General features: G+C 48.3%; 2 protein-coding genes across 2 annotated transcripts in view; both read left to right on the plus strand.

Annotated features, from left to right (window-relative positions):
- Positions 1-6104, plus strand: part of LOC310779706 (uncharacterized protein) — a gene marked incomplete at both ends in the record, with an annotated part of 6295 nt that extends 191 nt beyond the window's left edge. The window contains 2 exons of the mRNA XM_083640206.1: positions 1983-5698; positions 5871-6104. Of these exons, the coding sequence (XP_083496332.1) occupies positions 1983-5698; positions 5871-6104 (3950 nt within the window). The remainder of the gene's footprint in view (positions 1-1982; positions 5699-5870) is intronic.
- An 8287-nt stretch (positions 6105-14391) lies between these two features.
- The window catches only part of slc7a7 (solute carrier family 7 member 7), a 23817-nt gene continuing 23208 nt past the window's right edge, over positions 14392-15000 (plus strand). The window contains exon 1 of the mRNA XM_083639693.1: positions 14392-14610. The gene's annotated coding sequence lies outside the window, so the exon portion shown is untranslated. The remainder of the gene's footprint in view (positions 14611-15000) is intronic.

Below are 15000 nucleotides of genomic sequence, written 5' to 3' on the forward strand. Positions count from 1 at the left end.
TCAATGGGATGTGATTTATGGAACAACATTGTTTGTAAACTTATCAAACTTTACAAAAGCCAAATTTGTGGCTAATTAATCTCAATTGGAATATGTTTTTATTGTGTTATATAGGCTAATGTTATTGATTTGGATGTGCATGCCTACATCCCTGATTTAACACCTGATTGAATAGACTACAAAGTTTTTTAAGCCTTGCAGTGGTTCTCAAAGTGGGGCAGCGGGGACCCCCAGGGGTCCTTGAGAGGATTCTAGGGTGTCCCCCAGCAAAAAGGGGGAATAATTTATTTTCACTATAATTCCATTCACAAGTAGGCTAACACAATGGCATAATGTATGACTATGTTGGTCATGGGATTCATGCACTTTCTGTAGGCTAATAAATCAAATCTTATTGGATGCGGGCCCGTGGTCTAATTTGTGTCAGTTTAGGGGGTCCTTGATATATGAAAAAGCACTGAGAACCATTGGTTTTAAGGTTCGAAAAATAAGTTTGTCAACTCAAGAAACCCTTCCTGCTTCGTCACTCGTTGCAATGGGCCCCACTAAAAACGGAGGCCTGAGGCACTTAGGTCGGGGCCAATAAACTTGTCCCTGTGAACCTGAATAGAGTAGGATTAACTAACACACTAACATCTGGGGCCATTTTCCTGCGCTGGTCGTCCTCTCGGAAGCCAACAGACTGCCGCTGCTCGGTGCCGACTGGCTGCTGGAGGAGGTCTGTGATGAGTATAGACTAGAGCACCCTCTTAAATGTGTTCACAATAAGGTGCGTGGGTGGGGGGAAGGGATGGGGTAGGGGGGGGGGGTGCTTTTGGTAAAGATTAATCTTCCACCCTGCCATTACTCTCCTGCTCTCCCTCCATGCGTCTCCCCCCTTGTTGTTCCTCTCTCTCCCCCTTTCTCACCCCAGTCCTATTGACTGTATACTCCTACGCAGTTGGGGGTTCAAATGGATAAAAAAAAAAGTGTGTGTGTGTGTGTGTGTGTGGGGGGGGGGGGGGTTGCACTCACACTCACAACTGTGTTGCAATGGAGTTGCATATAGCTTCAAGTGCCTGTGCCTTAAGACGCTCTGCAGGTTAGACGTCCACAGGGGGGGACGTTGAAGTTTAGATGGTGGAATTATTCTTGCATTCCCAATTCCCCCAGGTTCAGCTCTATTTAAGAGCAGTGTGAGGTACAGTCATTCATACCATCACTATGTCTCTCCAGGAGGGAATAGTTAGTTTGTCTCTCCATTGTCGCTACCCTCCCCCCTTCTCTTTCCTTTTTTACTCTTTCTCACTCCACGCTCAAGATTCTGAAAGAATTTGACCCCTGAGCTGCATAGGTCAGATCAGTTGACCAATCAGAGTGTCCGGACAGTGCCCAGAACCCTTAGCGTGGCCCGACCCTTGACCCCCGCTCTGACGTAAGGGGGGAAGGGTGAATAGGGAGATGAAAGACGCAACTGCTGGAGGGAGGGGGCGGGGTTAAGAGGGGTTATGGGTTGTCCTGGTGATGTCCATTGTCCTCTAAAATGTGTTGTCATAGCAGCAAGGTGGTCTGTGAGCTTTTCTGTGTGCGCAAGACGTTTGAGGAGTTTTGCTCCGGAGAGCACAGATTGAGACAAGAGATCACAAAGACTCATATATAGACTGCAGAGTTTCTCCGTCCTGTTTGTTTGCTTGTTCAAGGCCATTTCCGACTAGGCATTTCTTTTGAAGTTGCAATAAGACCCTTTTGGTATGCATACAAATGTACAAAGACAAACAATAACTAGAAGCAATGCAATAAACATGTTCTCATTGTTCTGTAACCAAAGAAGAATGTTTTAATGAATTTACATACCTGAACATCTGGGTTGATATTTTGAATTGCACAACAATGCTCCTGCATAGAAACCCTAACCCTATCTATACAATGTTCGTTTTTGATCAGTCGTTTTGCACGAAGGTCTCAATCCGCCCTCTGTTTTTTTTCTTCCTGTCAATCATCAGATGACCACCTCGGCGTGAAGTCACCGTCCACATCGCTGGGCTCAGAGATTACCTCATCGGGGTCGTCCTCCTCGTCCCCCACCTCTCTCCAGGACTGCCAGCCGCCCCTGGCCCCTCGCCCGTCCCCCGGGGGGCTCCACGCGCCCTCCTTACCCAGCGAGAGCACGCCTCCTCCCCACTGGCCCAGCCACATCGTCCCGTTCACCACCTCCCTCCCCAACACCCACTCGTCCCTCTCCCCGGACTTCCCTCACCCCTCGCTGTCCTCCCAGACGCACTCGCCCCCTCCGCTGGGTCAGACCTCCGGCTCGCACGCCCTCCTCCTCTCTTCTCACCCAGGAGGCAACTCTCACTCCACCATGACCTCGCCGCAGATGGGCAGCTCGGCCACCGCCACCACCTCCTCCTCTTCCTCTTCCTCCACCTCCTCCTCTCAGTGTGTGCCGCCGCACCGCGACAGCTCCAGTCCGGGGCAGCGGCGCTCCTCCGGTTCCCCGCCGGGGCAGCAGCAGGGGCAGATCCAGGTGCCTCCGACGCTGGCCGTGCTCCTCGAGGAGCTGAGGATTTTACAGCAGAGGCAGATCCACCAGATGCAGATGACGGAGGAGATCTGTAGGCACGTCCTGCGGCTTGGAGGCGCTGTTTTTGGCCCAGATAATAATAACCCACGGGCTGGTGGTGGTGTGGAGAGCCACCAGAAATCCAGTGGAGCGCGGTCTTCCTCACCGACAACGCACCCCTCGCCCGCCACTCCAGCAACCCCAGCTTCATCGCTCTTGACCGGGCTACCGTCTTCTCTCTTCCCACAGACGACCGTGTCCAAATCCAGCATCTCACACGCCAACGGAGGCAGAGCTCCGCCCTCTTCTGTCGCTTCTTCGCTGTCCTCCTCTTCTTCCTCTCTTTCGTCCGCTATCAGCTCCTCGGTCGCCTCCCTACACCCCCTCTCCTTGTCGCTGGGTCTACCGCCACGCTACCTCCACGAAAAATCCTCCAACACCTCGCCGTTTGGTCACAGCAATGGCATCAGTTTCCCCGTGCCTCCCCTCCCTACCAGCCACGCCGGTCACTCCCAGGACCTCCAGCCCAGCTCCTCCCTGGGCTCCGCCTCCTCGTCGAGCCGTCCGCAGCACGCCTGCCGGTTCTGCGGGAAGGTCCTGAGCAGCGACTCGTCCCTCCAGATCCACCTGAGGTCGCACACGGGCGAGAGGCCCTACCAGTGTCCGGTCTGCCTCAGCCGCTTCACCACGCGAGGGAACCTCAAAGCCCACTTCCTGCGTCACCGGGAGCAGAACCCGGAGCTGTCGCTCTCGCTGCTGCCGCCGGCGCTGACGGAGCCGGCCCCGCCTTCCACCCAGAGGAGGAGAAAACGACGCGCCGACGACGACGAGCCGTTCAACGCGGTGAAAGGAAGCGTTCCCGGGATGATGGAGAACAACATGGCTTTAGGGTTCCTGTCCGCCGCCTCCGCTCGCCCCTCCCCCTCATCGCTACCTCTGCCTCCCTCTGTGGACATGGCGCTGCTGTCCACGGCCCACTCGCTCCTGCAGCTGAACCGAGCCTCGGCTGCGGCTGGCGCCTCTGGTACTGTACTGCCCTCTTCCTCCTTGTCCTCCTCTTCCTCCTCCGCCATGGGCGGCCAGTTCAAAGGAGCAAAGCAGCAGCGTTTTGACGAGAACACGCCTCCTCACTCGGCCCTCCACGCAAGCTCCCCGTACTCCCAACTGGCACACCTCCCCAAAATCCTCTTTCCTGGAGGCACCTCCCCTCACCACCTGGCACTTCTCCGGGGCCCAGCTCACCCCTCCGCCTCTCACCTCCACTCCCCTCACCAGCTCCCCTTCCCCTTCCCGCCTTTCCCCAAACCGTCGACCTCCTCGCCGTCCTCCTCCTCTGCCTCCTCCACCCAGACCTCAGACACCTCCAAGTTACAGCGGCTGGTACAGAAGCTGGAGAGGCAGCCACAGGGAGGCTCCTCTTCGCCCTCCACCTCCTCACACGCTCCGGCCGACGCCAACGGGGACACGCACGGCCACGACCTGACCACCACCTCCAGTGCTTATCGCAGGGAGATGTTGGCCGCTCTCGGCCTGGGCCCCAGTGCCAACGCCGGGGGGCTGTTGAGCAGCCAGGGGCTCTCTGGTTCCAGCACCGTAACCCTGGCTGCTAACCAGTGTGGCGTGTGCCTGCGCGTCCTCAGCTGCCCCCGAGCCCTGCGTTTGCACCAGGCCACTCATCTGGGAGAGCGCCCGTTCCCGTGTAAGCTATGCGGACGTTCCTTCTCCACCAAGGGCAGCCTCAGGGCCCACCTGGCCACCCACCGCGCTCGTCCGCCCAACGCTCGGGCCCAGAACTCCTGCCCGCTGTGCCCACGCAAGTTCACCAATGCCCTGGTTCTCCAGCACCACATCCGCCTGCACCTCGGAGGGCAAATACCGCCAGACGATGACCTGCCTCCTGAAGACGCCACAGGCATGGAGCGTCCGAGCCTCCTCGCGGACAGGGATTACGACTCCTTTAGCTCCCCGTCCAAACAGCAACTCCTCCCCCTGGCCTTAACGACGGGCAGCAGCTCCAAATCTCCCATGAGTGTCCTCGACTCAGGGTCCACTTCTAAGCAATCCACAGCTGCTGATCCAACAGCCTCTGTGAAGGTGGAGGAACCCGAGGCCTCCACACCCAGTATTAGCCCACCCCTGACCCATAATCCGCCCTCAGCGGGAGCTGAGGACCCCCTGCGTGTGGGAGACAACACCCGAGCTGATGATAGCACCATGAATGGCTCCACGTACTTGCAGGAGGACACCCACCCTGACCTGGGCAGCACCAGCCCTCACAAAGCACCCTCAACTAGTTCACATTCAGCTGTAGCCAATGGGGAAGCAGAGGAGGAGGAGGACATGCCACTGTCCCTCTGCGTTTCCAAGCCTAGGGTGGATAGTAGTGATAAGACGCAGAGTGCGCTTAGTAACGATGCCTCGTTGTCGTCTACAGAGAATCAATCCTGCTCCAGAGACGAGCTCCCCCCTAGTCCCCAGTCTACCCCCAAGTCCCCAGCCGCCAATCCCTTACCTGCCCTCACCCCTCCTGCCAGTCCCAGCGCCATCGCAGGAGCAGAAGAAGAGGCTTCTAGCCGTCAACCACAGGAGCCCGAGAGAGACACTGCCCAAGGTCCAGGGGAGAGCGAAACCACCGAGGCACACAGAGAGGCTTTACCAGCGCCGGATCCAGAGCCGGAGAAGGAAGCTCCCGCGGAGGAGGCTGATGCCCCACCAGAAAGGCCTCCGGAGGCCCCAGAGCCCCCACCGGTACCACCCACCCAGCCTCTACTGGTACCACCCACCCAGCCCCCACCGGTACCACACACCCAGCCTCCACCGGTACCACCACACACCCAGCCCCCACCGGTACCACACACCCAGCCTCCACCGGTACCACCACACACCCAGCCCCCACCGGTACCACACACCCAGCCTCCACCGGTACCACCCACCCAGCCTCCACCAGTACCACCCACCCAGCCTCTACCGGTACCACACACCCAGCCCCCACCGGTACCACCACACACCCAGCCCCCACCGGTACCACCCACCCAGCCCCCACCGGTACCACACACCCAGCCTCCACCGGTACCACACACCCAGCCTCCTCGCCCCGACAAACCATACAGCTGCTCCCAGTGTGGAAAGGCCTATGCCAGCCGCAGTGGACTTAAGGTAAAATTAAAATGAATATAACTGCAATTAGTTTCATGATATCTGAGGATCACGGTGGTTAGATCAGTGCTTATACATTGTTATGAGAAGAGAGAGATTTCATCATTCTGAACTCGGTAGTAACTGTATTGATTATTCACCAAGATGATTGTGCTGTGTCTCCCATCAACAGGGACACATGAAGACGCACCCCGGTGCAGCGACCAACACCCCCTCCAAGGTTCAAACCAATGACACTGACACTATGGAGGATCGCAGTTCACATTCAGCCAATAAGAAGCCAGGAGAGCAGGATGAAAAGCAGGGATTGGCTAAATCCCCGGAGAAAGGTGACAGCCTAGATCCTCTACCAATCAGTGTTGGGTCTAGTGTGGAAGGCGAGAAGCCTATGGATACTACTGTGTAGAAAGTGAGTATGATTGGCTCAAAGGCCTCTGTCAGTTTTTAAAGGGTCCTGACAAGGGAATGTATTTTTTTTTAAATAGAATGTGATTTGTTTTCTAGAGTTATTATTAATTCTAATTCATGTGTACTTTTCATATTAGTCAGATAGGACTAGTTTGTTCATATCATAGAATAAAGTGCAGAATAATTGTGAAAGTAGTACTTGAGTCAGCTTAGCTATGTATTTTTTTTTTTGTATTCAAAGACCACAGTGAGGCCTTACGTTACACATTTCACAGAACTGTCATGATGAGAATTAAGACACGACACACACAGCAACAAGTTTGTGTTTGTGTGTGATTTTTTGGGGGGGGTGTCAAATATTTCAGCACAGACGATATCAAACAACCAGTATAAGCTGTAAAAACAGATTCTTCAATTTGAAAAAGAAGTGGTTCCACACAATTTTACAAAATGAAATCCATACCAAAACAGGCCAGACTAATGAATGGCCGATTTCTTGTGTAAATATGAACTGCAGTTACATCTTTTGACTATTTTTTGTTTTGACTTTGTTCCGTTCTTTTGATATAATGTGATGCTGCTGCTGAATGCATGTTTGTGATGTGTTGAGCTGCACTGTGAGCTGCACTGTCTCCTCTGCTGCCCAAACAGCTGACGAAACAAACACACAATGATGATGACGTTGATGATGATGACGATGATAATAATAATAACGATGACGACGATAGCGATGATTGTGATTTAAGAGATTAAGAGTCATTCTGTGAACAATCCTGGTACTTAATACCCGTCGACTTTGCCAGCAGTAAAATGACCTTATTCGTGTCGATGATTGTAACCGGTTCTCCTGTTGTTGACGCGGACTGCGCGGTCCTATTGGACTCGTGCAGAACCACCAACAGGGGTGACCACCGTCCCTCCCCATACCAGCTAGTGCAGTGATTCTCAACCCTTTTTCCTATCAAGGACCCCTCATTTAGGACCCCTCATTTAGGACCCCCATTTGATGAGATTTTGTCTCTTGGACCCAAATCTGAAAAAGTTTTTTTTTTTTTTTTTTAATATTGTTAGATTATGATTTTGTCCATAATCCCATGACTATCTGTATTGCAGGTAGAGAGATACCAGAGAGACTATGATCAAAACACACATTCCTTAAAGGAACACTGCCCATTTTCAACCAGCTTTGTATCATTAGAACATCAGTAGTATATCAGAAAACTGTAAACTGTTTTGAAGTCTGTCATTTAATTTGACAGTTATTGAGTGTTAAAGTGTGGACCAGTGACATCACTGGTCCACACTAACTCAAATTAATAACTCATTAACTCAAATCAACTCTCAATAACTGTCAAACTAGATGAATGATGAATAGTTTGACAGTTATTGAGAGTTGATTTGAGTTAATGAGTTATTCATTTGAGTTAATGTGGACCAGTGATGTCACTGGTCCACACTTTAACACTCAATAACTGTCAAATTAAATGACAGACTTCAAAACCGTTTACAGTTTTCTGATATACTACTGATGTTCTAATGATACAAAGCTGGTTGAAAATGGGCGGAGTGTTCCTTTAACAATACATCCGTTTGCTGGGACCCCCTGGAACCCCCGGTGGTCCCCGGACCCCGCGTTGAGAACCACTGACCTACTAGTGTATCTATCTTTCTCTTTCCTTTTCCCTCTCCTCTCCTCTCTCTCAAAGAGCACTTGAGAGTTCAGTTTTCTTGCCACCCGCAGGAATCGTCTGCACTCACTGCATTCCAACTTCCAGCTCAGTTTAGGCTTTTTCTACGCTTTACTTTACCAACTTGTAAACTTGTTTTTTTTTGTTTGTTGTGTAGTCGACGATACAAAATGCTTCCCCCCATGTGATGTCTATAAGATAAATAAAACAATGGTGATTTGAAGAGGAGACCTGGTTGTTGCTCTGTGATGATGTGGTTTGTGGGGACGATTTGTGTTTGGGTTCAGTTAAGCCCGTGTGTGCCGGGTGGTGAATTCACTTTATCTGTTTAAGTATTCCGTTTGCATGACTCTTTTATTCTCTGTGTGCCTGCATGTACTCTGCCCGTCACTTTTCTCTTGTTTGTCCCCAGCGCTCAGCATGTCTGGATCGGGGGTCCTTTTGTCTGGACCGCTGGCCTAGCTGTCTGCTAATTCTGCCTGTTTTTTTTTTTGCCTTCAATTTCTTTTCATATGTTTCGGTTCCTCCGTTCTCTCTGTGTGTGTGTGTGTGTGTGTGAGTGTGAGTGTGTGTGTGTGTGTGTGTGTCTGTGTGTGTGTGTGCGTGTGTGTGTGTGTGTGTGTGTGTGTGTGTGTGTGTGTGTCTGTGTGTGTGAGAAAGGGATAATCAGAGCCTGTATGAGTGTGATTGAGGGTGCAGCTGTAGAGGCTGTCCCCTCCCCTCTCTGTGTCATACCCTCTTTCATACGCTCTCTCTCTTTCATTTTCTCTCCCTCACTCTTTCTGCCCCGCCCCTTCGTCCCCCCCCCCCTCCCTGTGTAATGGGGCTGACACACACAGGAAGCTCTAATCCTCACACAATGACACCCCCCCCCCCCCCCCCCTCCCAGAGTGACTGGGAGCGGGACAGGGGGGGGGGGGGGGGGCAACAGGGGACCAACCTGGCCCAGCTGTCCCCAAAATGGCCGCCTCTCTAATCCCCTCCCGTTCTAGCCTACAGGGGCTCCCCGAAACCATGACAACCGCGGTAACCAAGGGGAAGAATTCTCAGGGCAGAGAGTCGGGACAAAGGGAGTGAAAGGAGCCATGTGTGAGAAGTTTGTCCACATGCGTCTGTGAGCGACAAGGGACGTGTCTCAATCACAACAACAAAAACACAAGTTATGTGTGTGATGTGATGTAAGTCAGACGACAGTGATAGTACAGGGGTGTGTCCAAAACTTTTTTGAATGGGGGGCCGGATTAGATCATGTGAAAATGCCGGGGGGGGGTAGGTGCTTCTCGCATCATATGGGTTATAAATAAAATAAAATAAAAAAATCAGATAGTGCTGCTGTCATCGTTAGGTGAAGGGGAAAAAATGCAAATTGAACTTGCTTGATTAACCAATACTGTGTGGAGGGCCACATATAGTATATTTTGAGAGACGAGCCGAGGGCCACTTGAAATCTGTTCGCGGGCCGCAAGTGGCCCCCGGGCCGGACTACTTTGGACATGCCTGTGATAGTTCTCTGTCTAGGAAAGGAGGGGGGGGAGGGAGGGAGGTCTCCAGGTGTGACGGCGAGAGAATCGCACAACTTTTAATGGCAGAGATTTTAATCACCTTTCTATGGACATGAATCACCTTTCGATAGACATTAGTCAATCATCTGTAGACACGAATCACTTTACTGTGGACAGGAATCGCCCATATATATCGCACTACAAAGTCAAACAAGACTAGTCACTTTTTCGTGTGTGGGCTAAAAAGCAGTGGTTCGCCATGTAGGGTTCGGGGACCCCCAAGGGTCCGGGGTTCCATCCAGGGGGTCCCCCCAGCAAAAAGGGGAATCATTTACTTATGAATTTATTTTCACTATTCCATCCATAGTAATGTAATGACACAATGTATGACTATTTTGGTCATGGGTTTCACACACTTTGTGTAATAATTCTGTAGTAATATCTAAAAGCACAAATCTTATCAGATGGGGGACCCTGGGATAAAAAACGTATCAAATGGGCGGCCGTGGATGATTTGTGTCAGTTTAGGGGTACTTTCCTCGACGTGGAAAAGTTTGAGAACCACTGGTCGAGAGTAAAATGCCAGGACAGCGTCTAGCTTACATATCAACAAAAAGTATACTCCAAAATGCTTTTAAATAGATATAGTCCAACAAAATATGATTCCCGTGGCAGAATAGGCTCGATATTTGAAAGGCTTTTTGTTTTTCCAGCTCCATTATTCACGTAGTCATTGCTAATGCTAATGCTATCTACACACATCAATCAACTGAACTAGGGCAGTGCAAACATTTAGGAGGAGTTAATGGTCATCGGATACGCCTCTTTTCTGTCTGTTGTTGAAGAATCATCACTTGTGTGAAAGACAAAAGTTTGTTTATTCCACATTGTCCATTAATTCATTTGATCTTGGTGATGAAACATGCCATTCAACTGCATTCCATTTAACAAACACCAATTACAGACAAGGAGGTCGCATCTTAATTATAAACATGTCACAAACACGAATCAGGGATTACCTCTTCTTATGTCAATAAACCCATAGGGACTCCTATTTGATCATATTTGATACTTTTTGTCATTAGATATGACTAATGCAATTGGATTGGGGCCTAATAGGAGATAGATAGGCCTACCTACAGAGAGTGAAGTGACACTGTCTGTCATTGAAATGCCTAGCAAATTAAATGTAAAGGGAAGATGAGAGTAGATTTCAAAACCCTTCAGACTTTCACGACGCTGCCATGGAACTATAGTAGAAAGGATAGGCTTACATACATATCAAACTACAAATATCACATTTGAATATAGGAATATTATACGATAGCCTACTACACTCTTTAGTGAGTAGCCTACGTTGTGTGTGTGTGTGTGTGTGTGTGTGTGTGTGTGTGTGTGTGTGTGTGTGTGTGTGTGTGTGTGTGTGTGTGTGTGTGTGTGTGTGTGTGTGCGCGGCACGTTCACTTTTCATCAGTATCTTCCAAATCCACAAGAGGGGGCCATGGTCCACATTTTCCTCCTCTATCAGTCAGGTACAATAATTTGACAAGTCAAGAGACACTAAAACCTATGTCTTATTTAGGTGTCCCGCACAGAAACAGTGATGTTATTATTTTTTTGGTATATAATTTGTTTATTGTTTTTATTTCAGACATCTGTTTAGTGCCATAAACAATTGGGTGTACACACCCAAGTAAAGAACAAAACAAAACACCAGCAAACAGACGGGACAAAACCCACAACAAATTGTCTTCACATAAGTTGCATGCACGAATATGGTGTGAGTGCTTGATCTGAAAATAAACTGTTTTCTTCCAACCCGTAAACAAGATTCAAGATTCAAGAAGTGTCGCAAAAGGGCAAATTGGATTGCAGAAAGCGTAGTACGAAGTACATACATAAAAACAAATAAGACAAAAAAAACATTGTAAAAACAGTCTAGAGCAGCAGTTTAAAGTGCAACACAATAGTTAAAGTGCAAATGACCAGTTGTAGGAACACTTAAACTTGAACACAATGAACTGCTAGTACTAGAAGACGTAAAAAACAACATAAAAACAACGTAAAACACCAGACACACACTCTACACTTGCTGCTGGTCGCTGCATGAGCATGCGCCCGAACACACTCACACACACTCACACACTACACACTCACACACTTAAACTTAGTCCCACATCAAGTCAATTGTACAGGTTTTGGGTTTAAATGATTAAAAACTAACAAACCAACAAACAAACCAACAAAAAAGACAATACAAGCAAATTCAAACTGAAAAAATAAAAAGAGAAAGGGAAAAATGTGATGTGATGTTATTATTACTGACCTCTCATGCAGTGACCCCTTATTTGAGAAAATGCCCTCTCACAGGGACGTACACAGATAGACACCAGGTGGCGCCCAAGCAACCTGCCCTTTTGCCCTCTGAATGATAAGTGCCCTTTTGTAACCTTACTGTGTTTCAGAGGCTCTAGCGCAGTGGTCCCCAACCACCGGGCCGCGGACCGGTTCCCGGGCCGCAACGCATTTGGTACCGGGCCGCGAGCCGGTCCATTTTTATTTTTTTTATAAACATAGGCTATAATATTATAGGCTGTGTGTGGTAGTTGAAACATAGTTTCAAGTTGACGTTTATTTATGTTTGTAGTTAAAACAAAAACATAAATACTGTATAGGCTACATACAGCACAACACAAAAGGCTGTTATTTACCCTTTGTCGCCACCTGGTGAGTAAATATATATGTAACTGAAACCATTAAAATTGACAACCGGTCCGCAACTTTTTTTTTTACATGTATCTACCAGTCCTTGGCACAAAAAAGGTTGGGAACCCCTGCTCTAGCGGACCCATTTTTAAGGCTAGAGTAAAGATAGTGATATTCTCTGAATCCTGTCATGCTAGCTTGTTGGGAAGGGGGCTAAATAACGCTCCAAAGTTAGGCTAAATTTTGGCGAGGAAAAAACTGGCAAGGCCATTTTCAAAGGCCCCCCTTGATCCCTTACCTCAAGATAAGTGAATGAGAATGGGTTCTATTGGTACCCATAAGTCTCCCCCTTACAGACATGCCCACTTTATACTAATCCCATGCAGTTTTTGGCAAAAACAGTGCAGTTTTTTGCATGCAGTAACCGATTAAATTTGTTATTTTCATCTTCTATTTGAATATTTCTGCATACTGGGGTCCCTAAAAAGTCTTAGAATTACATAAATTGGGGATGACTGGAAAGCTGAGACTCCTGTGGATTCAATGAGCCCAATTGTATTCATGTCTGATGATGTTAGTCTCCATAGTAGCCATTTCATTGTAGTGAGACCATTTTTCGAAACTTAACCTCACTGTATAAAATGACCTATTTTTTTTTTACTAAATTGTGTCTTACATGTTTCTGTACTCAGAGATGGGAAGTAAGTACAAATACTTTGTTACTGTAGGCTACTTAAGTAGGATTTTCAGGTATCTGTACTTTACTGAGTATTTATTTTTCTTACAACTTTTTACTTTCAGTCCCTACATTTTAACAGAAATATCTGTACTTTCTACTGCTTACATTTTCAAAACAGGCTAGTTACTTTAGTTATAACGCACAACAGAGAAAAATGATGTCTGTCTCTCTCTTGTCGCACATCCAATCATCATCATCATCATCATAATTACAATTGCCTGTGTGCGGGCAGTGGTAAGTCACAATTTTGCGGGCTGTGTCTGTTTGTGACATCATCAGTGATGATCATACACATTGGAACACCGACGGGGCCGGATTCGAACTGGTGACCTAACGGGCTGACGTCATGGACTGGACCACCGTCATCGGTGCCACCCAACTGTGAGGTCATGGATGATGTCACTGCAACTGCGAGGTCATGGATGATGTCACTGCAACTGCGAGGTCATTGATGATGTCATAAGTGCAGTCATGATGTCATACTGCCAAGATATAAATAAGCAATGTTTCATGCTGTGTTGTTCGACTGCACGTGTGGCAGGTTCCAATTTAAATAATCCAGCACATAATATAACCTACAACTTGCCTACACTGATACATTTTGTCCTGACATTAGACCTGTTGAACAGAGGAAACTGACATCAAAGTCATTGACATTTTATCTTTGATCATCATGGCTAACTGTCCTCTGCCATTGCTACACATAGCCTCCATCTAGTATAAATTATACATTAAGTATAAAAAGAGATTATAGCCTTATATTAAAATAAAATAGGCTATATAAAAAAGAAAAGAAAAATCGCCTTATAAGTCTGTATGTGTGTCTCTGGGACCCAATCGAGTTTGTCCTTATCGCCCTTTATCTCCGATGGCAGGACGAATCAGCGTGACGTCACTGCCACCCACAAATGCGTAAGCCCGCAGCAGTCAACTAGTATGAGTTGTGCCAAACAAACAATATCTCAAAAAGTAGGCTATAGCCTAGGCTACATTGCTTATATTTTGACATTCTGTGAGAGAGTGAGAGAGTTTGATGTATAATTATGCATGTCGTGTTAAAGTTGTGTGAACTGTGCAGTTTTTTAAACACGGTCAGTCAGCCGGCTATAGAGTCAGACGCGCAAACTCAGACTGCATAGGGTCCCATTGCCGTTGCCAGCAGTGACGCGGTTTGTTTACGAAAGAAAATGCTGCTCGGCTGATCCCTCGCATTCGTAGCCTATTTTTTCTCAAGGGAAACCCTTAACTAATTCTCCTTATTTATCTCTCCGAGTCTTTATAAAAACGCAATTAATGGCCCGCCTAATTAAACAGAACCCCAACTCGCTGTCAGCAGAGCCTTACAATAAATAGGCAATTAAGCCCCGCCGCGCCACTCCCACCGGCCGGCCCCTGGGTGTCTCCTTGGTAGCTGTTAGGAAGCAGTTCGTAAATCAGCTGATCAGCCCTCTCTCTCTCTCTCTCTCTCTCTCTCTCTCTCTCTCTCTCTCTCTCTGTCTCTGTCTCTGTCTCTCTCTCTCTCTCTCTCTCTCTCTCTCTCTCTCTCTCTCACTCACTGAAGTTCAGTAGTAGTAGTGAACAACAGAGAGTAGCTACAGTGAAGCCAGAGGCATACATCCAGAGGGGGACGCTGCAGGGGTGAGAGGGCAGAGAGGCGCACAGGGGTGGTTTCTCCACACTGATCGTAAGAGCGACGGAAACCATGAGAGCGCAACCTGGCGAGAAGAGGTAAAATAGAGAAAAAAACACATTTCTGTCAGCCTTGGTAGACATCAATACAACGACTGCTGCTGTTTTGGACACGCAAAAGGAGACCCCGAGTGCGCCAACCTGAGCACCGAATGCGTCAACCTGAAGCCTCTGGACAAGGTGAGACCCCCCCCCCAACCCACCCAAACAGCTGATTCTACTTTGCTGTGTCTACTCAACAGGTTTTAATTTCTGATCCAAGGGTACAAGCAAGTTTAGCTCATTTTACCGCACCTCATGCTCAAGCCTCATGCATCATTTATAAACTGGTAATAATAACATTCTTACTGTACCTGGTTGGACATGGCCTATGACTGTAGTAGTAGGCTAGGCTACTGTAAAACATCTTTAAAAGCTAATCTGGTATGTGGTACCATTCTAATGACTGCCCTTATAGTAGGCCTTATTAATGATGTAAAATTAGATTATATCAAACTGGCAACGAACAGAGGAGGTGGAGTAGCATCTTCTCAGGTTTCTGGTGAAGTGATTTCGACTTGTCATGGGGAG

Source organism: Poromitra crassiceps (assembly GCF_964638095.1).
Source record: "Poromitra crassiceps genome assembly, chromosome: 7".
Lineage (NCBI taxonomy): Eukaryota > Metazoa > Chordata > Actinopteri > Beryciformes > Melamphaidae > Poromitra > Poromitra crassiceps.